The following is a 23,037-nucleotide window of genomic DNA, read 5'->3' as shown; positions in this document are numbered from 1 at the left end:
TTTTAGGGAAGCACTGAGACTTAGCCTTAGCTAAGTCTCTAATAGGATGATCTGTAAGAAAATAAATTTTAATTTAATAAATCAAATAATAAATGGATAAAATGCAGAGATGACAAAAGCAGGAAAGTCTGGTAACAGTACAGAAAGTGGATTGGGAGGGGAGATGGCAAGACAGGGAGACAAGCTAATAGAGTGGGTAAGTTCACTTTTGAGTTTACAAACTTTTGTCTAGAATAGTGGGCACTCAGTATTTGAATGAACAAAAGATTTTTGTGTGAATCTAAAGAAGTCTGAAGAAAAATCATATAGAAATGGAGCTTACATTTTTAAAAATTGATTTTTAGAGAGTGGAAGGGGGAAAGAGAAACAGGGATGTGAAAGAGAAACATCGATCAGTTGCCTCCTCCACATGCTCAGACCAGGGATCAAACTTGCAACCTGGTATGTGCCCTGACCAGCAATCAAACCCACCACCTTTTGGTGTAAGGGTCGTTGCTCTAATCCAGTGATGGCGAACCTATGACACGCGTGTCCGAGGTGACACGCGAACTCATTTTTTGGTTGATTTTTCTTTGTTAAATGGCATTTAAGTATATAAAATAAATATCAAAAATATAAGTCTGTTTTACTATGGTGGCAAATATCAAAAAATTTCTATATGTGACATGGCACCAGAGTTAAGTTATGGTTTTTCAAAATGCTGACACACGGAGCTCAAAAGGTTCACCATCACTGCTCTAATCAATTGAGCATCTCTGGTGAAGGCTGGAGCTGACACTTACTTTAGATAGATAGATAGATAGATAGATAGATAGATAGATAGATAGATAGATGATAGATGTATTTTATTGATTTGAGAGAGAGAGAGATTAATGATGAGAGAGAATCATTGATTGGTTTCCTCCTGCATGCCCTACATTGGGTATTGAGCCCGCAACCCAAGTATGTTCTCTGACGAATCGAACTGTGACCTCCTGTTCATGGGTCGACATTCAGCCACTGAACCACACCAGCGGGCTGGAGCTTACACTTTTGACATTACTACTTAATTCATGTGCTTGCTTAGTATTTTGCTATAGAATTTTCACAAACTAATTAGTGAAACAAATGAATAGAAAAATAGTCAAAGGATGTGAATGGAAAGTTCACAAAAGGAACTCGGAGTGATAACTAAGCATATGAAAATATGCTCAACTTCACTAGTAACCAAGGAAATACAAATACCATTTAAATCTCATAAGATGGAAAAATACTTAAAAATCTGAACAAAAACCAGTCTTGACCAGGGTGTGAAATTGGTGGGGTTATAAATTGATGAAGCCACTATACAAAGCAGCTTGCAGTCAGTATTTAAGTAAGTCAGTAGATGCATGTGCCATTTGACTTAGCATTTCCATTTCAGATATGAAAACTAGAAATATGCTCATACCTGTACTAGAAGACATGTTCTTTTACTGTCAGTGCAGAAGTGTTGATTATACCAAAAAACAAACAAAACAACTAGAAATAACATAAATGTGGATGTTCAGGAGAATGAATACATTCTGATATGTTTGTATAACAGCATAATATTTTGCAGTCATATGAATAAACCAGAGCTATGCAAATATGACTATTCAAGTCACAAAATATTGACTGGAAAAGCTTTCAAAATGATACATATAGTATGATGTCACTTATATAAAGTTTATTATGGAATATAATATTATTACATGTATAATAATTGATAAAAATCTTAAACTTAAGACTCTGGTTATCTCTGAGGAGGAAAAGTAAAATGTGATTAGGGAAGGTTAGACAGTGGGCTCCAGGCTGTTTTTTTTTAATTAAAAAAAAAAAAAAAGATACAGCAAAATTAAAATTTAGAAAAGCTAGGTAATTTGTAAACAAGTGATTTTTTTAAATTTTTATTCTTATATATTTGAACTGTTTCCAATGAAGAAATCCTTTGAGAGTAAAGAATTTCAGAATTACCCTTTTTCTCAAAGTAAAATAATTTGTCTAGCATCCAAATATTATTAGTAGCTTTTTATTTTGCTGATTTGACTGATGAATTAGCTCAGAAACTGTTTGTTGTTTCAGAAATATCTTCAACAACAGTCTGTTCACTGCCAACAGCAGTTCCAGAATCTTCTAGAATTTATCCTGCAAGGATACCCAAAACACCCCGAACACCCAGGTTACAAGATCCAAACAAAACACCAAGATTTTATCCTGTGGTTAAAGAATCAAAAGCCCTTGATATAAAGGTACTCAAAACAACCAGGAATATAAAGCCTACATTCTGTATCCTTTAACATTACAAAATGAGACTTTGTAGTTTATATCACATTTAAAAATGTGTATTTTAGCTTGTAAGAATTTGTTAAAAACGGTGTTTTACTATAGTGATGTTTTCTTAGGTTAAGGAATAACTACTGTACAGTTGGATAGTATAATAAAAGATGATCATAAGGTATAATGGAGAATTATGCTAAATTGTATTTCCTTTCATCCTTAGTTTGAAGTCTAGCCAAGGGCCTTATTTGTTAAGTTTTGTAACTTGTATGTGATAGTTTGAGTTTTGTGACTTCATATGATTTCATAATGTGTCATCCACAGTATGAAAATGTTTGAGTTGGTTTACAGTCAGAGGGGTTTAATTTACTTGAGAAGTTCATACTAGTGAAAGTTATTGCAATGTTTGACTTTTCTTTAGAGTCCAAGAAAGAGAAAAACAAGACATAGTACAAATCCCCCTCTGGAGTGTCATGTTGGTTGGGTAATGGATTCCAGAGATCACGGGCCAAGAACACCCTCTGTCAGGTACTCTATTTGTCAAACATTGTTTTCTTCTTGATTTTAAGTTTGTTGAAAACAGTAATTAATTAGATAGTTGGAAATAACTTACAAATTAATACTAGCAAATTATAGAACAATGAAAATACTGAAGAGAAACCAAAGGAGGAGAAGTAAATGCTCTTGGATGATCTTATCTTTTTTCCTAATCTTTTTCTGGAAATTTTGATTGATGTATATCCAAATTTACTAATTCTTTCCTCAGCTGTGTCCTGTCCAGCCCATCAAAGTAATTCTTTATTTCTGATATCTGTGTCATCTACAGTTTTTTCACTAATCTTTAATTGACTTCCTCACAAGATGGAGGCTCCTGGGCCTACCTGTACCGTGACTTTGCCTTCTATTTTACTGCAGGGCTTCTTTATCTCTGCTTTCCCTTGTCTCTCACTGCTCCTTCTTTTGAAAGTTCTTTCTTTCTGGCTCTTTGTGATGTGTATCAGCCATGGTATAGTTCAGTGATGGCGAACCTTTTGAGCTCAGCGTGTCAGCATTTTGAAAAACCCTAACTTAACTCTGGTGCCGTGTCACATATAGAAATTTTTTGATATTTGCAACCATAGTAAAACAAAGACATCTTTGATATTTATTTTATATATTTAAATGCCATTTAGCAAAGAAAAATCAACCAAAAAAATGAGTTCGCGTGTCACCTCTGACACGGGTGTCATAGGTTCTCCATCACTGGTATAGTTATTGTAGTGCAATTTTTTTTAAAAAAAATATATTTTATTGATTTTTCACAGAGAGGAAGGGAGAGAGATAGAGAGTTAGAAACATCGATGAGAGAGACATCGATCAGCTGCCTCCTGCACATCTCCTACTGGGGATGTGCCTGCAACCCAGGTACATGCCCTTGACCGGAATCAAACCCGGGACCCTTTAGTCCGCAGGCCGACGCTCTATCCACTGAGCCAAACCGGTTCGGCAGTAGTGCAGTTATTTAATGCTGGCTAATGCTTACTACATTCTTTCAGCAGTGCCCCAGGCACTGTGCTAAATGTTTTACAGGCATTATTTAAATTTTTGTATGTGTCTTCTTCAGATAGTAAATTCAGGGATGGCAGAACCTCAGTGCCTGGTATAGGTAGTACTCAGTAAAAGACCAGGTGAATGAAACTACTTCTCCCACTTCAAGACAGATATGACCTTGTGTGAACAAATGGTGTTGAATATAGAACTACTTTGTATAACTTTAATTTTCCCAGGGTTTATTAGGTTTGCCTGGGGGATGTCATGAGAAACTTGCTGGGCATGGACAATTAGTATTGATCTTGATGGATGAGTAAGATTTTAACAGGCCAAGGTAGGAAATAGGTAGAGGATTTAGAAGGGAGGAAATAACAAAGTTACTAGAAATATAAAAATATATCGTAGTGTAGCACATCACTTACATGCACCTGGAGCCTAAGGTATGAGAATACCATAATGGGATTTTATGGGAAATGATTCTTGCAAAAATTATGTCAAGGTTTGGTAAGGCCCTTTTGAATATCCTGTTGAGAAAATTGGACTTACTCTGTAGGTAATGGGTTTTGAGCAGCAAAAGTGATGTGATTTAGTTAAATGCTTTTCAAACTTTTTGGCCTAAGGACCTTTTTAGACTTGAAAAAATGATTGGACCTCAGAGAGCTTTTGTTTTGGGAGTTATATAATTTACTGAATTAAAAAGTAAAACTGAAAAAATATAAATATTCATTTTAAAATAACAGTAATAAATCCATTATAAGTTAATATAATTTAATTGTAATTTGTTGATTTTGTTGAAGTAGAAGAATAAAATTCAGGAAAGGGAGGAATATTTTTTAGCCTTTTCAGATAATTTTTTTAAAAATATATTTTATTGATTTTTTACAGAGAGGAAGGGAGAGAGATAGAGAGTTAGAAACATCGATTAGAGAGAAACATCGATCAGCTGCCTCCTGCACATCTCCCACTGGGGATATGCCCGCAACCCAGGTACATGCCCTTGACAGGAATCGAACCTGGGACCTTTCAGTCCGCAGGCCGACGCTCTATCCACTGAGCCAAACCGGTTTCGGCATTTTTCAGATAATTTGAAGATATTCTTGTTTGATATTATACCAAAGCTGAATGGGTGGTAGTTTTTAAAAAAAATTTAGTTGCAGTGTGGAATATGAAACCATATCAATGACCTTTTCATACCAGTGATTTTTAAAAATATATATTTTTATTGATTTCAGAGAGAGAAAGGATGAAGGAGAGAGGGATGGAGACATCAATGAGAGAGAATCATTGATTGGCTGCCTCTTGCACGCCCCCTACTGGGGATCAAGCCTGCAACTTGGGCATGTGTCCTTGACTGGAGTGGAACCGGGGACCCTTCAGTCTGTAGACTGACGTTATATCCACTGAGCCAGACCAGCTAGGGCATCTGTTTTAACATTTAAAGCTTCCAGGGGAAGCTTATCTGGTAAATTGTGGTTAATGTTGGTCAGTGTCAGCCTTTGATATGGTAGCAGCTACCTATCTCCCACCTCCCAGCTCTGTGAACAGACTGGAAGATGGCTACCCACTTTATGGTCTGGCTTGCTGGAGTTCTGTGTTCTGAATGCGAACTGCCTCTGATCAACAAGGTGCAGCCACAGTGTCTGGTGTCCATTGTTTCATTGCCCTCTGTCTGAATGTCCTATTTTGGGGGCATTCAAAAAACAACCGCTCATAGAGGGCAACGTAGAAAACTACCACACATGCTCAAGGAACGATGCATGCTCAGAAAAATCCTCAGAAAACTTTAAGCTTTTATCCCAGGCTTCTCTCCAGCATAGAAACACCCTGTAACAATAAAACAAACAAAAACAAAACTGACAAAGCCTTGGGAAAAGGAAGAATCTGATTGCTAGAATTACTACATTATAAGGGTCATGTATATTTTACCACTCACAGAGACTTGTACACACAGACTCCTAAAAAAGTCACCACTAATTTCATTAGAAAAGTTTTTAGGGCCGAAACCGGTTTGGCTCAGTGGATAGAGCGTCGGCCTGCAGACTGAAAGGTCCTAGGTTCGATTCCGGTCAAGGGCATGTACCTGCGTTGCGGGCACATCCCCAGTGGGAGATGTGCAGGAGGCAGCTGATCGATGTTTCTCTCTCATCGATGTTTCTAACTTTCTATCTCTCTCCCTTCCTCTCTGTGAAAAATCAATAAAATATATTTTTTAAAAAAAAGTCTTTAGGTATTAGTGGAAACTGTCAAACTCATGGGGACAAATACAGGTTTCCAAAATTTTAATTTTTGCATGAGAGCTCAAATTTTTCCTTGATATTATAGACTAATTTTGTTCATTTTTGTCTTACACAAAACAAAATCTGAATAACCATATTTTATTGGTTATTCTAATTAAAAATGGTATTCTATGAAAAAGTCACTTAGTTCAGCTTACAACTTTATCACACACATGCTTTGACTTAAGACATTTCTCTTTGAGCTATAACAAATATGCTATAGATTAGGTAACTTAAACTAGAAATCTTCATTTCTCTCAGTTCCAAGGTCAAGATGCCAACAGATCCAGTGTCTGGTGAGGGACCACTTGCAGTTTTCACATGGCCATCTTTTTTTTTTTTTTTTAATATATTTTATTGATTTTTTACAGAGAGGAAGGGAGAGAGATAGAGAGTTAGAAACATTGATGGGAGAGAAACATCGACCAGCCGCCTCCTGCACATCTCCCACTGGGGATGTGCCCGCAGCCCAGGTACATGCCCTTGACCGGAATCGAACCTGGGACCCCTCAGTCCGCAGGCCGACGCTCTATCCACTGAGCCAAACCGGTTTTCGGCCACATGGCCATCTTGTATCTTTACATGATGGAGAGCAGAGAGAGAGAGAGAAGAAGCAAGCTCTCTCATGTCTCTTCTTACAAGAAGGGCAAATCCCACTCCTAAGAGCTGTGCCCTAATGACTTAATTACTTCTTTTTTTTTTTTTTTAAATATGGTTTTGAATTTGATATGGTTCAGAACACTATTCTTTTTTTTTTTTTTAAATATATTTTATTGATTTTTTACAGAGAGGAAGGGAGAGAGATAGAGAGTTAGAAACATCGATGAGAGAGAAACATCGATCAGCTGCCTCCTGCACATCTCCCACTGGGGATGTGCCCGCAACCAAGGTACGTGCCCTTGACCGGAATCGAACCTGGGACCTTTCAGTCTGCAGGCTGATGCTCTATCCACTGAGCCAAACCGGTTTTGGCTTAATTACTTCTTAATACCATCACATTGGGGGCTAGGAATGAAATAGACATTTAGTCGATTGACTTTGATTTGTCACAAAAGTGTTTTTGCTTCCTCCCATCCCATATTTTTCTAATTGTGATAAAAAAAACATAACATAAAATTTATTGTCTCAGCTATTTTTAAGTGTACTGTTCAGTAGTGATAAGTATAGTCATTTGGTTGTAAAACATCTCCAGAACTTTCTCATTTTACTAAAGAAAGTTTCTGCTCCATTTTGTCATACACAATAGGACATATACTCAAGGGTTGAGATTTCATGAAAAATTTTTTTTTGCTTCATCAAGGACATCAGAAATTGCAAGTGCATAGCAATAAATAATACAAGCGCTAGAAAATGAGATTTGGTGCTACTGTCTCAGTTTGCATCAGTGATTATATACACCATTGCTTTAGTATAATCAGTATGAATGTTAACATGGTAAATTTAGCAAATACGATTTTAGTTTTGACCTTGCAGAATTCCTGGGATCCCTTTAAGCATCTACAGACCACAGATTGAGAACCAACAATATAGAACAATGTCTTAGGAAGATAACTTTGGTGGCAAGATAGAGGGAGGGTGATGGAAAAACAAAGATAACAGTTAGTTCCATTGAAAGCGTCAGAAAGTATAATTTGAATAATGGAATCCAAAAAAAAATGAATTTAGGAAATATTTCAGAAGTGGAATTGATTTACAAAATTGCAGGTATGTGAAATTATTGTCTTTATGCCAGATTTTATTCATTATTTTCACTTACTCAATTTACATCATTAGCCTAATTACTCAAGAAAATTGAAAAATTTTCTACTACCACAAAAAATTATCTAAACTAAATAATGGATCTGGAAGAGGAATAAGCTAGCTATTCAGTTATCTGCTTCTAGTTATTATTTTAGGTTCAGAATTTATGACTTTTTAAATCAACTTCTGAATTTACCTGTGTATTGAGCTTAAATTCTATGTCATTTGTTTAGGAGCGTTTTGGGGACTAATGTCTTTTCCATTGCTCATATTCTCAGTAGTGAACCAGTAGTGCAAATCGGTTTAAACACTTGGTTCTTGATATTTTAGTTTGAAGGCTTTCCCCCCCTCCTCAAACAGCAGTTCAAATGCTTCACCTTCAGAAGGTTCCCAACTCATAGGAAGTTATGGATGCACTCCTCACTCATTCCCGAAGTTCCAGCATCCTTCTCATGAACTTTTGAAGGAAAATGGCTTTACCCAGCAAGTGTACCACAAATATCATCGAAGATGCCTAAGTGGTAAGACACTTGTCTTTTACATAGCTATATTTAAAATTAAAATGTAATTCTAAAAATTTCAAATTGTGACATTTAATATTAGGTTAAGATATTCTTTTATTTGTTTTACTTATAGTTACCTTAAGTAAATATGTTTATATATATTCTTATTCATGTATTTTGTAGCCTAGACACATCCTATATAATAAAAGCCTAATATGCTAAGTGTCCAGTTGGCCATTCAACCAATCAAAGTATAATATGCTAATACGCTAAAGCCACTCAACCGCTCACTATGACGTGCACTGACCACCAGGGGGCAGACAGTCGACCAGTCGCTATGACATGCACTGATCACCAGGGGGCAGATGCTCCTACTGGTAGGTTAGCTTACTGCTGAGGTCTGGCCAATTGGGACTGAGCAAGACGGGCCGGACACACCCTGGAGCCCTCCCTTGGTCCCTCCCCAGCTGGCCAACCTCTTGCATCCCTCCCCAGCCCCGATTGTGCACAGGTGGGCTCCCTCGGCCTGGCCTCTGCCCTCTCGCAATCTGGAACCTCTGAGGGATGTCGGAGAACTGGTTTTGGCCCGATCCTGCAGGCCAGGCCAAGGGACCCCACTGGTGTACAAATTTGTGCACCGGGCCTCTAGTTAAGAAATAAAGTTTAAAAAAAAGGAAGAAAGAAAGTTTACCATATTCTTGTTACTTTTGACAAATGCTTAAATTTATTTAGAAGAAACCCAAATATGTTTTGAGGATTAATATGTTTCAGTTTTCTTTAAGTTATGTAAAACGTCTGTTGTTTTGCTTTCAGTAAGTATCTTTACTTTAAAAATGTTTTATTATTTTAACTTTTTCCAGACAGAAAGCGCTTGGGAGTTGGCCAGTCCCAAGAAATGAATACTCTCTTTCGTTTCTGGTCCTTTTTCCTCAGAGACCACTTCAATAAAAAAATGTACGAGGAATTTAAACAACTTGCTTGGGAAGATGCAAAAGAAAATTACAGGTCCAACATTTTTTTGTATTTTTACACTTTGAGAGATTTTTTAAAAATAAGAACTAGGCCTGAAAAGTAGCCCAATTTTGAACTGTGAAAGTAGCCTGCATAACTGGAGGGAGGCTGTTCTAGTGTCTATTGCTGCACACCAAAGTACCCCCAAACTCAGACGCTTAAAACAACATTTATTAATCCACAGTTTCTATGGGTCAGGACCCTAGGAACAGCTTAGCTGGGTTGTTCTTGTTCTATTCTCTTAGGAAATGGCAGTTGAAGTGTTGGATAGGGCGACAGACTTGACTGGCTGGAGGATCCTCTTCAAGCTCATTCACATGGCTATGGGCAGGAGCCTTTAGGTCTTGACCATACAGGCCTCTGCTTAGGGCATCTCACGACATGACTCAGAGCTGGTGAACCACAAAAGAGGGAGAACTTCTAAGAGGGATGCCTCGGTGTCATGTATAATCTATACTTGAAAGTGACATACTATCACTTCTGCCATATTGTGTCATTCATAGACCCACCCTGATACAGTGTGGGAGGGCATTGTACAAGATTGTGAATACCAGGAGGTGGGATCATTTGGGACCATTTTAGGGATGGCATAAAGGCCAAATGACATTTGAAAGATTTCTCTCTCTCTTGTCCCCACTATTACAGACTTCCCTTGCATGTGCATATATGTCCCCAAATTAATATGTGCTTGAGCCAAGAAAAACTAAGACCTCTCATGATATGACCTGATTTACCTGTCCAATTTCATTTTTACTGCAGTTAGTGCTCTAGACAGCAGTGGTACTGAACTATGTGTTCTCTGAGTGAACCAAGCTCTCTAGCATCCAAATTGTCTTTAGATATCCTTACCTGTTTGTTCTTTTCTTTCTCCCTCTGCTTTGCTAACTCGTTCTTTTTGTCCAGTTAAACCAGGGGTCCTCAAACTTTTTAAACAGGGGGCCAGTTCACTGTCCCTCAGAACGTTGGAGGGCCGGACTATAGTTTAAAAAAAAAACTATGAACAAATTCCTTTGCACACTGCACATATCTTATTTTGAGGTATAAAAACAAAACGGGAACAAATACAATATCTGTATTTGCATGTGGCCCGCGGGCCGTAGTTTGAGGACCCCTGAGTTAAACCTTGCTTTTTTTTTTGAGGAAATGTTCAAGGGGAATTTTGAGAGTGCCTATAAGGCTGAGTTGAGACCAGACCAAGAGAGTGAGAAAGAACACGGAGTGGACTACTACAAGCTATTTATTCCTGGGTAAAGGGAGGAAGAAGTAGTGATGGAAAGAAGAAAAAAGATAATTTTCCACTCAATATTTTCTAAATTTACCTCTCTTCAAGGTCTAAAAATGGGTTCCTCTTGTAAATCTCAAATAAAAATATATTGTTAGCCCTAGCTGGTTTGGCTCAGTGGATAGAGCAATGACCTACAGACCGAAGTACTGGGTTTGATTCTGGTCGAGGGCACATGCCTGGGGTTGTGGGCTCAATCCCCAGTAGGGGGCGTGCAGGAGGCAGCCAATCAGTGATTCTCTCTCATCATTTATGTTTCTCCCTCTCCCTCTCCCTTTTTCTCTGAAATCAGTAAAAAAAAAAAAAAAAGATATTGTGATCTTTAAGAGGGAAAAATTTGCTGCAAGAAAATTTTTTAGAAAACATTACATTTGCACTGACTTGTAAAAATAAAGCCCATTTAATTTGCATCTTATCTTGGTAAGGAATGACAGGCACATGTCATTGCTAGCTAGTTTACCAGATTTGACATAAAAGGCAAACTTGGCCATTTCTGATCTCGATGTTAACATTCACAGTGTGGTTTGTAACCCATTGAAGAGTTGAGAAATCAATGTAGTGATCCTGACTTGCTTAAAAATAAACTGTAGAAAATACAATACGACTGCACTGAACATAGTAAGATTAAATTATCTCGTAATTCATACATACGTAGAAATTTAAAAGTAGTTCAAAAAACTTACGTGTGCTTTTATGTACACACACAGTGTATATGAGTGTTGTATTGACTTGTTCACAAATTAAAATATTTTTCTTACTATTAAACTCAGAAAAGTTTGAAAGCCATGCTTATAATTAATTTCAGCATATTTTGCTATTTAATAAGCAAACTATTTTTCTGCAGGACTTTCTAATACTTTTCTGATTCCATTCCTACCCAAGTCTAGGTTGGGAGTTCCTTCTCTGTGTATGTTTCTAATAGCTTTTCAACATCTTTTATAATTTTGGGTCTGTTTCTTCAGTGTTCATGACTAGACTGGATTAGCTATTTCTTAGGAAGTAGAGCATAATAGTTCAGCACTGGGAGGCTTTCAAATGAGACATAGTTTTGAGTTCTAGCCCATTAATTTATTGTGACTGGCAAATTATAATCCCCCCAAGCTTTAGGTTAGTTATAAAGTTGGGGAAATTATGGTAGATACCCTTGTAAGGTTATTGTGAAGATTAAACAAAACACCATGTAAAGAGCTTAACATATTACCTGATACATAGCAAGTGTTCAATGAGTGGTCATTATTATTAGGAAGAAGATTTTTACTAAATATATCCATTGACAATAAGTAACATTAAGATGGTTTCAAGGAGGGAGAGAAATAACATTTATTACATATCTTTAATGTGCCAGCCATGGTCTAAGTGCTTTACAATGAGTATCTCATCTATTCTTAAAAAGTAGGATATTTTTATCCCTACTTAAAGGGATATAGTTATAAGCCTAGAATTCAAATATAGTTTTTTCTGGTTCTTAGTCTTTGAGCAGTCTCACAGTGAGTGGTACGTGAATAAATGACAACTAAGATGCTGGTCACTTGCCGTGCTCTTCATCTAGCAGTTATGCTGCATATTTGGGTTGTGTTATTTTTTTTTTAAATATATTTTATTGATTTTTTACAGAGAGGAAGGGAGAGAGATAGAGAGCTAGAAACATCGATGAGAGAGAAACATCGATCAGCCGCCTCCTGCACACCCCCCACTGGGGATGTGCCCGCAACCCAGGCACATGCCCCTGACCGGAATCGAACCTGGGACCCTTCAGTCCCCAGGCCGACGCTCTATCCACTGAGCCAAACCGGTTTCGGCTGGGTTGTGTTATTAATGTTATACTTTTGGTCTTTGGAATTGATTTGTTAAAATATAAGAGTAAAACTCAAATGTTGTAGTAGTCTACTAGCTCTTTCCAAAAATCTAAAAATTCTAACATTCCTCTAAAATATTAATTTGATAAAACCCAAAAGTTCTAAATTCTGCTTTTCAGAGAGAAAAGAAGAAAGGGGCTTAGGCTTCATCCCCAAAGATGCTAATTTTAATGGTTTTCAGTGGAGCCTGCACATCAGTATTTTTTAAAAGCTCCCAGATGATTCTTAGATGTAGCCAAGGTTGAGAACCACTGATATCAATGTAATATGATCCCTTAAGAAGAGAGTCAAGGCAGATTTGTCATTCTGGACTGGTGTTCCTTTAATCCTTCCTTCCCTTAACCTTCAGTCAAACAAGCTCAAGAGTAGCATCACTTATGGCTACCAGAGCACAGGGCTCCAGTTCATCTGTGGGTGTGTAGTTGGTAGTCCTGCATTTCTCTTGGCAGGTTGATATTCTTCTGGACTATTACTCTTTATTTTGTAAATCAGCTAATTATAAAACACACACACACACCCTTCTTCTCTAATACACTGAGGCACCCAGACTGACAAGGATTTTAAAAATGAGGAATCTTTTGTGGCATATTTTAGTTGAGTGAGCTAGACATGGCCCTTACACTGCTGTCCTGTTGATTTTTGTCTGCTCTCATGAGTTCTACTCATCACCGTTAGTTGGAGGTTGAGTCCATGTAGTTTGCTGATCCACTATCAACAACTTGTCTCAGGCTCTCTTGGAAATCTTTAAAATTTTCTTGTCTGAATTTTTTTTCCAGTCCGTAACTATAAAACCTGAAAAGACACTCTTCCACCCGAGTGGAAGGGAACAGGAGAGACACACAGAGAGAAACATCGATGTGAGAGAGACCCATTGATTGGTTGCCTCCTGCACATGCCCCGACCAGGGCTAGGGATTGAGCCTGCAACTCAGGTACCTGCCCTTGACCAGAATCAAACCCAGGACCCTTTAGTCTGTGGGCCAATATTCCACTGAGCCAAACCGGCTAGGGCTCCAATTTTCTAGGTACTTAAAAGAGGAAAACAAGGACATTTGTTTTCTGATTTATTTAGTGATTAAAATTCTTTTAGCAAAATGTCTTTTATGAAATGTACTTTATCGAATGGGTCAACAACACCTAAGGTTTAGAGCATAAGAGTATGGTCTTTATCTCTCTAGAGTAAAGATTATGTTCAAGAATATTTAATACCATGCACAAACACACCATTATAAACCTTGGTTTGGGAAAAATCTAAAACATTCCCAATTTATCATTAAATCTTTTGACTAGTTCCTTAGCAATTCCAGGGAGAGATCTTTTGTCAGTCTAAAGAAGTTATATTCTCGTTGTCCAAGGGTTCCTCTCATTCTCCATGCTCCCAGTGTACCTCCAGGAGTGCTATGGCTGAGTCAACAAAAACAGCAAAGCCAACTATGGATTACTAGTTACTGCTTCAACTAAACATCTGCATGCTAAACATTTAAAACATTTTTTCTTTGTTTGGGGTTATTTGTGCCATATTTGCTTGTATCAGTGCTGTTAAATATGAGATATTGATATTGTCATGGCAAAGAAATTATGAGTATTTTATTTCTTTTTCATAGGTATGGATTAGAATGTCTTTTCAGGTTTTATAGTTACGGACTGGAAAAAAAATTCAGACAAGAAATTTTTAAGGATTTCCAAGAAGAAACCAAAAAAGACTACGAATCTGGTAACAAAACAAAAACTAACTTATTCTGTTTGTTCATTGTAAACCTGAGTATCAATGAATAGGGAATTCATAACTTTGTCTTCAAAGCAGACCACTTAATATCTTCAGGCCCCTAGTTGGTGCTTGATGAAGGTTGGGGCACCATAAGGAATAAGACCTTTCCTGTGAAGAGTTGTATTTGTCATTATTCACTTGACAAATGTGGCTACTCACTGATATTCTGTTACGTAAGAGTTCTGTGTAGCATCAGTGGATGTGCCTGGAATGGTGGGGCAGCACAGTGGGTGACAGCACAGGGCCTGGGTGAGGTCCGAGTCCCATTTCCACTGCTTATTAGCTATGTGATGTTGGGCAAGTTACTTAACCTTGTTAGTTTCAGCTTATTCACCAGTAATATATACAAAAGCAACTATATTCCAGGGTTGTATATGCTTCAGATTAGTTTAATATGTAATAAACCACTGTATATAGTAAATGCTCAATGTTAGCTGCCTTTATTCATTAAAATGTCTTATTCTCCAGACTTAAGCAATATGTGTATTGGAAGGTAAATGGTTTATTGCTGGTAGGATTATGTTCAATATGAATCATTTTTTAAAAAATTCTATATAATTATGTATATTCTTTTCTGTTATTAGGTCAATTGTATGGATTAGAAAAGTTTTGGGCTTATCTAAAATATTCGCAATCTAATACACAGTCTATTGACCCAAAACTTCAGGAATACCTCTGTAGCTTCAAGAGGTTAGAAGACTTCCGCGTTGATGTAAGTTTTAAGTCCTTTCCTCTGTATTACTAATTTTATTTTTTAACTTTTTATTTTGAAAATTTAACTTTCCAGTTTTGAAATCAAACTTTAAAGCAGGTACAAAAATAGTAGAGAATTCCCATATACTCTTTTACCTAGAATTCCCAAATGTTAACATCTTACATAACTACAGTGCAATTGTCAGTTCACTTCAATTTTGATATGTTCCTATAGTTAAATTATAGATTTAGTAACTTTTATGTGGATATGTTGCAAATTTCTCACTTAGCAGCTTGAAATTTTTTCACCTTTGATATGCTTTTATAGTTTTTGTAACATATGCTGATGTAACATGAATCTTGGGTTCCCTGCATAATAAAATTAGGCGAGAATGTTAGGTGCATCTGTAGAGATAATAGGGTAGGCTTTAAACAATGTGATTTTAAAAGAGGAAGGCATTAGAAAAAGAATGGGATGAACATAAAAAGATAAAAAGGATGAAGAAGAGAACAGAGAAATCAGAAAAGACAAAGAAGCATCAGGACGTATAAAATAGAGATGAAAGGAAGGCTAGGTTCATCGCTACTTAGTACTGTACTATGTCTTGAAATTTTGTATCTAAATGGATTAGATCAGTACTCGCCAACCTTGCGGACCTCACAGACCACCAGTGGTCTGCAAACCACCGGTTGGTGACCGCAGCTCCAAAGGTTTTCTTAAACCAGTGGTCAACAACCTTTTGGACCTCATAGACCACTTGTTGGCGACTGCTGGATTAGATGGCTCAGGGATGGAGTTAATGGACTGAAGAGCTGTGTTTCTAGAGTGGCCTAACCATTTCTGTCACAGAGACATCCCTGCTATCTTTATAATAGTGACTTTTGTCCTTTCTGAATTGAAGCTAAGAATTCAGGCCTCCACTTTCAAATACAATAGAATATTGGTGGAGGAGATTATGGTCTTAACTTGTTTTCAAATGAAAATATTTGGTTGTGTGTCATTGTGGGCTCTAAAATCTTGGTCACTGGAAAGGCCTAAAAGACTGATTTTAAAAAACGCAGGATACCTTTCTTCTACCTGCCTCTCTGTCCTTGCTGTCTGAAGGGGTTGGATATTTATGGTTGAAAGTGTTTAAATGTAGTACTATCAGTAATGCTCTCCAGTCCTTATCCTAGAAATTTGAGAGAAACCTTCAAACTTGCTGAAGGTGTTTGACTTGGTATCTCTTTTTCCCCCCGTTGCTTCCATTTATCTGTTTGTTAAACATTGCCATTTAAGCAAGCCTAGGATAGGAGGTTATGGCTGAGGAAGAGACTAAAGTTATAAATGCTTAACATTTGATAGAGGTTGAATAAAGATGGAAAATAATCCTTGTGAAACATTTTCTTGAAGCAAGGAACCCAAGCTTACACTTATTACCTGCTGTGTAGTTCAAGCCCTAAAACATAAGAGATGCTTGATAAACATGTGTTGAGTGAAAGAATGAAAAAATACTAGCAAGATGATTTAATTGGAAGGACATTCAAGTTAATACCTTAAATTGCTGTTAAGTTTTTTGTATACTAATAAAATCTGCTGAAGCACAAACAGTTTCCTCTTTGTTGGAGAAGTCTGGCCTTAGATTTTAAATGGAGGAAAAATAGTATAATCGTTACTGTGTTGTCTTTCATAATTTGCAGCCCCCCATTAGTGAGGAATTTGGAAGAAAACGACATTCGTCTACTTCTGATTCAGAGAGTGATCATCATAGACTTCCATCTAATTCCTCCACAAAGTCACCAAATGCTGCTAAGCCTGCATCTGCCAGTCAACTTCAGGTTCCAATACATTCTCCCAGAAGGAATATGTCACAGGAGTCCAGTGACAATTCACACCAGAACAGTGCTGCCTCAGTCTCCACAAATGGTGAAATGTCTGAGAAGTAGATGCTTATGAAAGTTGCTTGCCCTTGAAATCAACATTTACATCAGTATTTATTTGGGAAAACCTGATGTTTAATTGTGATGATCAGAAAAAAGAAGAAGGAAGAAAGTGGTACCATTTTTTTTCCATAGCAAGATAAATTCTAAAAATGTTTTCCCTGACTTCATGAACAGGATAGTTTTGGTGATCTATTATAGAGATCCTCTAGTAATGAATAGGTCTCAGTATTTCTTTTTTAAGGCCATTGTTTACAAGAACAGCATTCCTTAAAATACATTCAAAAACAACACAAGGAATGCCTAACATTTCAGGTCATACTTCTTAAAGAAGATATAGTATGTTGTATTCATCTATAGAGCTTTCTTAAAGAATCTAATTACCCCACTATCAATTCATATTTGAAATTAAAAACAAAGGAAGATTACGTAAATATTTTTTAATTCAGAAAAAGAATATGAAATGATACATTTGCTTTTAGATGTGTAAAGAAAACCTTTTTTTTGTTGTTTTTAACAAAAGTAGAAATATATTGCAGTTATATTAAAGCATACGCACTTTGGATGCAAGATTTTCCTTTTTCCCCTGTGAGTTTAACCTCATGATTTCTATAGTTGTTGTTGTGTTGGTGTGGAGTATTGTAAATTGGTATTAGCTGGTTACATATTAGGAGTGATTTACTTTTTGTGATTCTACATAAACCTGCAAAAGCAATTGAAAAGTAGTGAAAACTGGGTTGGAATGTTGTCCTAAATTAATTAAATCTTGCACTGTTTTGAATGCTCTTTGTACATCTGCAGGTGGGTATATCACAAACAGATTATCTTCAATTTAAAAGGAGCACTTAGATTTCCTTCTTGTTGCTTTTAGTTTTTTATGCTTGTGTTTTCAAGAGTTATAGTACATTGATTTCTAATTTTTATTGCTATTGCAACTGATGTAAATGATAGTTTCAGTTTTTGTGGGAATTAAAAAATAAAGCACTTTCTAAGTTATTTGAATTGATTTTTCATTACTTTTGTTTAGTTGTAATATTCAAACATTGCTATTAGAAGACCATTATATTTTGTGAATAAAGTTTCAGTTATAAACATATTCATTTTTATTTAGCACATATTTTCTTGTATTCAGCTGGTTTAATACACTGAATTAATTTATTATTTTCTTTTTGGTGTCTTTTTCCTATAAAATGGCAACATTGAAATACATATAATCTTGTTTGGATAAATGGGCTATTTAATAAGAGATGTTCATTAGGTTATTTCCCATGCATAAATAACTTTCAGTTTTATAATATTTAATATTTTGGGGGTCATTTTGATGTTTTAATTTTAAGAAACAGTCAAATTTGAATATTTAGAAAATAAAATAAATTTTACTTAGAGTTTTGAATAGACAATGCAAAACAGCTAATGAATTAGGATAATAAATGTTTAAATGTTTTCTTAAGTGGATATGTAGCTTTGGCTTTTCAGTAAGAAATTACCAAACCATGCTTATTCCCTTTAAGTCATCTCTTGAAATGATCTAAAATTTTTCTCTCAATATCCGTTTTTTTTTGAACACATACATTTGAAACCTGTATTTAATATAAGATTTTTTGTACTTACCTAAATTTGATTGGAAAATTGTATATTTTGTATGAAAATATAGTAATCAAGAATTTTGTGATGTGTAATAAATTAGTAATTTCTGTCACATTTTTATTATAAAATTAATGTCTGTACATTGTGGAACTTAGAAAAGCACAAAGAATAAAAGTACCTTTTTAAAACAGAAAAAACAAAATTGGTATCATGCTATACATATAGCATAATAATCTGTTTTCTCACATGGAGGTGAGCATTTTACTGATGCCATTGATATTTCCACAACATGACTTTTACCATTTACATAGTGTTCCAGCATGTGGACTCACCATAGTTTATTTAGCTATCATCTATTTTTTTTTTTAAGCTATCATCTATTGTACTCACCATAGTTTATTTAACTATCATCTATTGTTTAACTTTAGCTTGTGGGAAGGTTTGGGTTCTTTACAATCAGCAATTTAATAACATCCCTATAGATAAAATCTTTTATGTATAAACTTGGAGTTATTGCCTAGCATAAATTCCTGAAGTAGAAATTCTAAGTAAAAATGTATTCCCATTTAACGTACTATTCTAAGATGGTTGCACAGTTTATACTTTCTTCAGCATGTTTTCCTACATCCTCACCAACACTGCTTATTATCAATCTTTCTCTGAAAGATTTAGCAGCAAAAAATAGTATTCTAATGTCATTATTTTTAAAAATATATATTTTTATTGATTTTGGAGAGGGAGAGGGAGAGAGAGAGAAACATCCATGATGAGAGAATCATTGATCGGCTGCCTCCTGCACACCCCCCTACTGGGGATGGAGCCTGCCACCCGGGCATATGCCCTGATTGGAATTGAACCAGAGACCTCTTGGTTTATGGGTTGACGCTCACCCATTGAGCCACACCAACCTGGCTAATGTCATCATTTTCATCAAGATGCTACTGAGTGATAATATTGCTCATTAACTATATTATTTTTTTACTTATCAAGTATATTAACACTTCACTTTTGAATTTTGTTAGTGTATATTTGACATGGTATGTACATTTTTTGGGTAAAACTTTTAAAAAAGTATACTCCTTAAAGGAATTCCAGCAAATCAAACTCAAATAAAAGCATTGCTATTCAATAAAAAGAAAACATTATTGGCTATAAATCTAAAGAGCCCTACCCAAAATTTACCCTACTGACCTTAGATGCTTCCATCCTTATTATTTTGCAGGTTTTTAAAAAATTTTATTTCATACAAAAGGCAGTGTTAAAAAGTTTAAATCAAAACTACTTTCCTACTAAAAGGGATTAAGGAAGGAAGTTATGTTTAAAGTATATTTTTATTTTTCTTGCAGAGTTCAGCTTTTTATTGAATGTGATACAAAAGAGGTTTCGTCAGAAAGACCAAAGCCCATGTCATCCTCAGACTCCTCTATTTTTCTTTCTTTCCTTTCACTCTCCTGCTCAGCTGGGGCAGCAGTGGTGGAGGGGCAGGACCTCCTGCTGGTACAGCACAGCTGCTGCGGCAGGTTCACCAGCCCCTACACTGCAGATGAGGCTCCCCTTGTTGATATTGCAACAGGTCTTTGCAAACAGACCTGTCAGAAAGGTTCAACATTGCCCTAGCCGGTTTGACTCAGTGGATAGAGTGTCTGCCTGAGGACCAAAGGGTCCCAGGTTCGATTCCAGTCAAGGGCATGTACCTTGGTTGCAGGCTCCTCCCCAGCCCGGCCCTGGTTGGGGCGCGTGTAAGAGACAACCAATTGATGTTTCTGTCTTTCCCTCTCTCTTCCACTCTAACTAAAAATCAATGGAAAAATATCCTCAGGTGAGGGATTAACTAAAAAAACAAAGGTTCAACATTTACACCGGCTTCTTTAATGAGGACATTGATCTTATCCTCAAGTTGAGGGCCAAGTAGATGCAGGTGAGCTCAGAGACAGAGGCCATGGTGTGGATGAGTGCAGGGCCCATGCTGGGGCACAGTGCTAGTTGCCTGATGAACTGAGGGCCTCACCCCAATATGGCCCTAGTGTCTTCAGAAGGACCAAGCACCTTACTGGTAGCTAGCGAAAGAGGTTTTTATTTTTTCAATTTATTTGCCAGTTTGGTACTCCAATCTGACACTTTCTCATGCTTCTTGCCATTATACTAAATGATACTACTTTTTTTTCCCTGTACTTAATCTTGCCTTTCAACTAATTTCTTAGCTCTTGTGACCTGCTTATCTTTATTTTCCTCTTGCATAAGGAAGACTGATTCAATACAGCAGTGATTTTCTACTGGTGTGCCACAAGAATTTTTAATTTTTAAAATTCATTTTGAGAGAAACATAAATTTATTGTTCGACTTATTTATGCATTCATTGGTTGCTTCTTGTATGTGACCTGACCTGTAACCTTGATGAATCAGGACAATGCTCTAACCAACTGAGCTACCCAGCCAGTTTCAGATTATTACATTTGTTCCTCTTCCCCCCCCCCCCATAACTCCCCTCCTCCCAGTTCCCGCCCCACCCTCCGCCCTCACTCCCCACCCACTGTCCTCATCCATAGGTGCACGAGTTTTGTCCAGTCTCTTCCCGCATCTGCCACACCCCTTTCCCCCCCAAGAATAGTCAGTCCATTCCCTTTCTATGTTCCTGATTCTATTATAATCAACAGTTTATTCTGTTCATCAGATTATTTATTCACTTGTTGATAGATGCATATTTGTTGTTCATAATTTGTATCTTTACCTTTCTCCTCTTCTTCCTCTTCTTAAAGGATACCTTTCAGCCTTTCATATAATACTGGTTTGGTGGTGATGAACTCCTTTAGCTTTTTTTTTTTTTTTTATCTGTGAAGCTCTTTATCTGACCTTCAATTCTGAATGATAGCTTTGCTGGATAAAGTAATCTTGGTTGTAGGTTCTTGGTATTCATCACTTTGAATATTTCTTGCCACTCCCTTCTGGCCTGCAAAGTTTCTGTTGAGAAATCCGCTGACAGTCGTATGGGTACTCCCTTGTAGGTAACTGATTTTCTTTCTCTTGCTGCTTTTAAGATTCTCTCTTTGTCTTTTGCTCTTGGCATTTTAATTATGATGTGTCTTGGTGTGGTCCTCTTTGGATTCCTTTTGTTTGGGGTTCTCCGCGCTTCTTGGACCTGTAAGTCCATTTCTTTCACCAGGTGGGGGAAGTTTTCTGTCATTATTTCTTCAAATAGGTTTTCAATATCTTGCTGTCTCTCATCTTCTGGCACCCCTATAATTCTGATGTTGGTACGCTTGAAGCTGTCCCAGAGGCTCCTTACACTATCTTCGTATTTTCGGATCCTTTTTTCATTTTGCTTTTCTGGTTGGGTATTTTTTGCTTCTTCGCATTTCAAATCTTTGACTTGATTCTTGCGCTCCTCTGGTCTGCTGTTGGGAGTCTGTATAATATTCTTTATTTCAGTCAGTGTATGCTTAATTTCTAGTTGGTTCTTTATCACAACATCGAGGGTCTCATTAGATTTCTTGAGGATCTCACTACACTTATCGGCAGTTTTTAGAAAATTATTGAAAGACCTTAAAAGTGTGGTTTTGAGGTCTATATCTTCCATTTCTGACATTTGTGTCCTGTTTCTTTGTCTCCGCATTTTTTTTATGTTTTCTTGGTGCACCCCCTAGTGGTCTTTGTGCGCAGTCTTGTAGTTAAGCCTTGATTGTTGTAGGTAATACTAGAGGGGATTTGAGCTCCAGGCCAAGTGGCTGTGATAATAAGCTGTGTCTGCAGAGAGAGAACTTCTGTCCTCTAGGGAGGTGCTAATCTAGCCTCTGCCTGAGGCTATCCGGCAAATGGCTCTGTGCAGGGCTTGGGCGGGGCGTGTCCCAGGGGATCAACAGGGCGGGCTGAGCAAGCAGTTATGGCTTCTCTCAGTCCCATCCGGGGGGCTCTGCCTCTCAGAGTCCCAGCAACCGCTGCAAACCTCGGAGAGAAAGCTGCCTTCGAGTTCCGACCGAAGCCAGACAGTCCCACTTCTCCCGTTTGAGTCTGGGTCCCTAGAGACTCGCTCGTATCTGGAGCTCAGAATCTGAGACTCCCTCCCGATTGGAAAAGACAACCGCACCCTCAGCCACCAGCCCGCTCCGTGCACCTCCGCACCTTAGTATTTGACTTCAGCGCTGCGCCTCCTCTGAGTCTCGGTATGTTATTCTCTTTCCTCATAGTTGTAGAACTTCCACTCAGCCAGCCTTCCTGTGGTTCTGGATGATGTCCGTTCTGTCTTTTAGTTGTATTTTTGAAGTGGTTGTACGAGGCAGCAAACTCTGGCATTAACCTATGCAGCCATCTTGGTTCCAATCCCTAAAAAATAATTCTTTATTTTTAGAGAGAGAAAGACACACACACACAAAAAGAGAGAAAAGAATTCTTAAAGCATGCAATACCTAACTAGTTAGGGGCACTGACCTTCTTTTCCCTTGGATTATCAAATAAAAAAAGGCAACAAACAACACAATAGCCACGTAGTGTGAATGAATCAAAATTATACCTATTTTTTTTTGTCAGAATGGCAAGATTATAATTTTTTGGTGTGCTACAGAATTTTAGTAATTAGTATGTGCCATGAAATGAAAAAGGTT

At 37.1% G+C, this 23,037-nt stretch overlaps 1 protein-coding gene across 1 annotated transcript in view; it reads left to right on the top strand.

Moving 5' to 3' along the window:
- Positions 1–17,857, top strand: part of LARP1B (La ribonucleoprotein 1B) — a 97,222-nt gene extending 79,365 nt beyond the window's left edge. Inside the window, 7 exon segments of the mRNA XM_081091639.1 lie at positions 2,083–2,249; positions 2,699–2,805; positions 8,184–8,344; positions 9,187–9,331; positions 14,079–14,188; positions 14,827–14,954; positions 16,616–17,857. Of these exon segments, the coding sequence (XP_080947765.1) occupies positions 2,083–2,249; positions 2,699–2,805; positions 8,184–8,344; positions 9,187–9,331; positions 14,079–14,188; positions 14,827–14,954; positions 16,616–16,861 (1,064 nt within the window). The 3' untranslated portion in view covers positions 16,862–17,857.
- The last annotated feature ends 5,180 nt before the right edge of the window (positions 17,858–23,037 follow it).

The sequence above is a fragment of the Myotis nattereri genome, assembly GCF_964212035.1.
Source record: "Myotis nattereri genome assembly, chromosome: 5".
NCBI lineage: Eukaryota > Metazoa > Chordata > Mammalia > Chiroptera > Vespertilionidae > Myotis > Myotis nattereri.
Note: the sequence above shows the minus strand (reverse complement) of the source record. Positions and strands in the feature narration are given on the sequence as shown.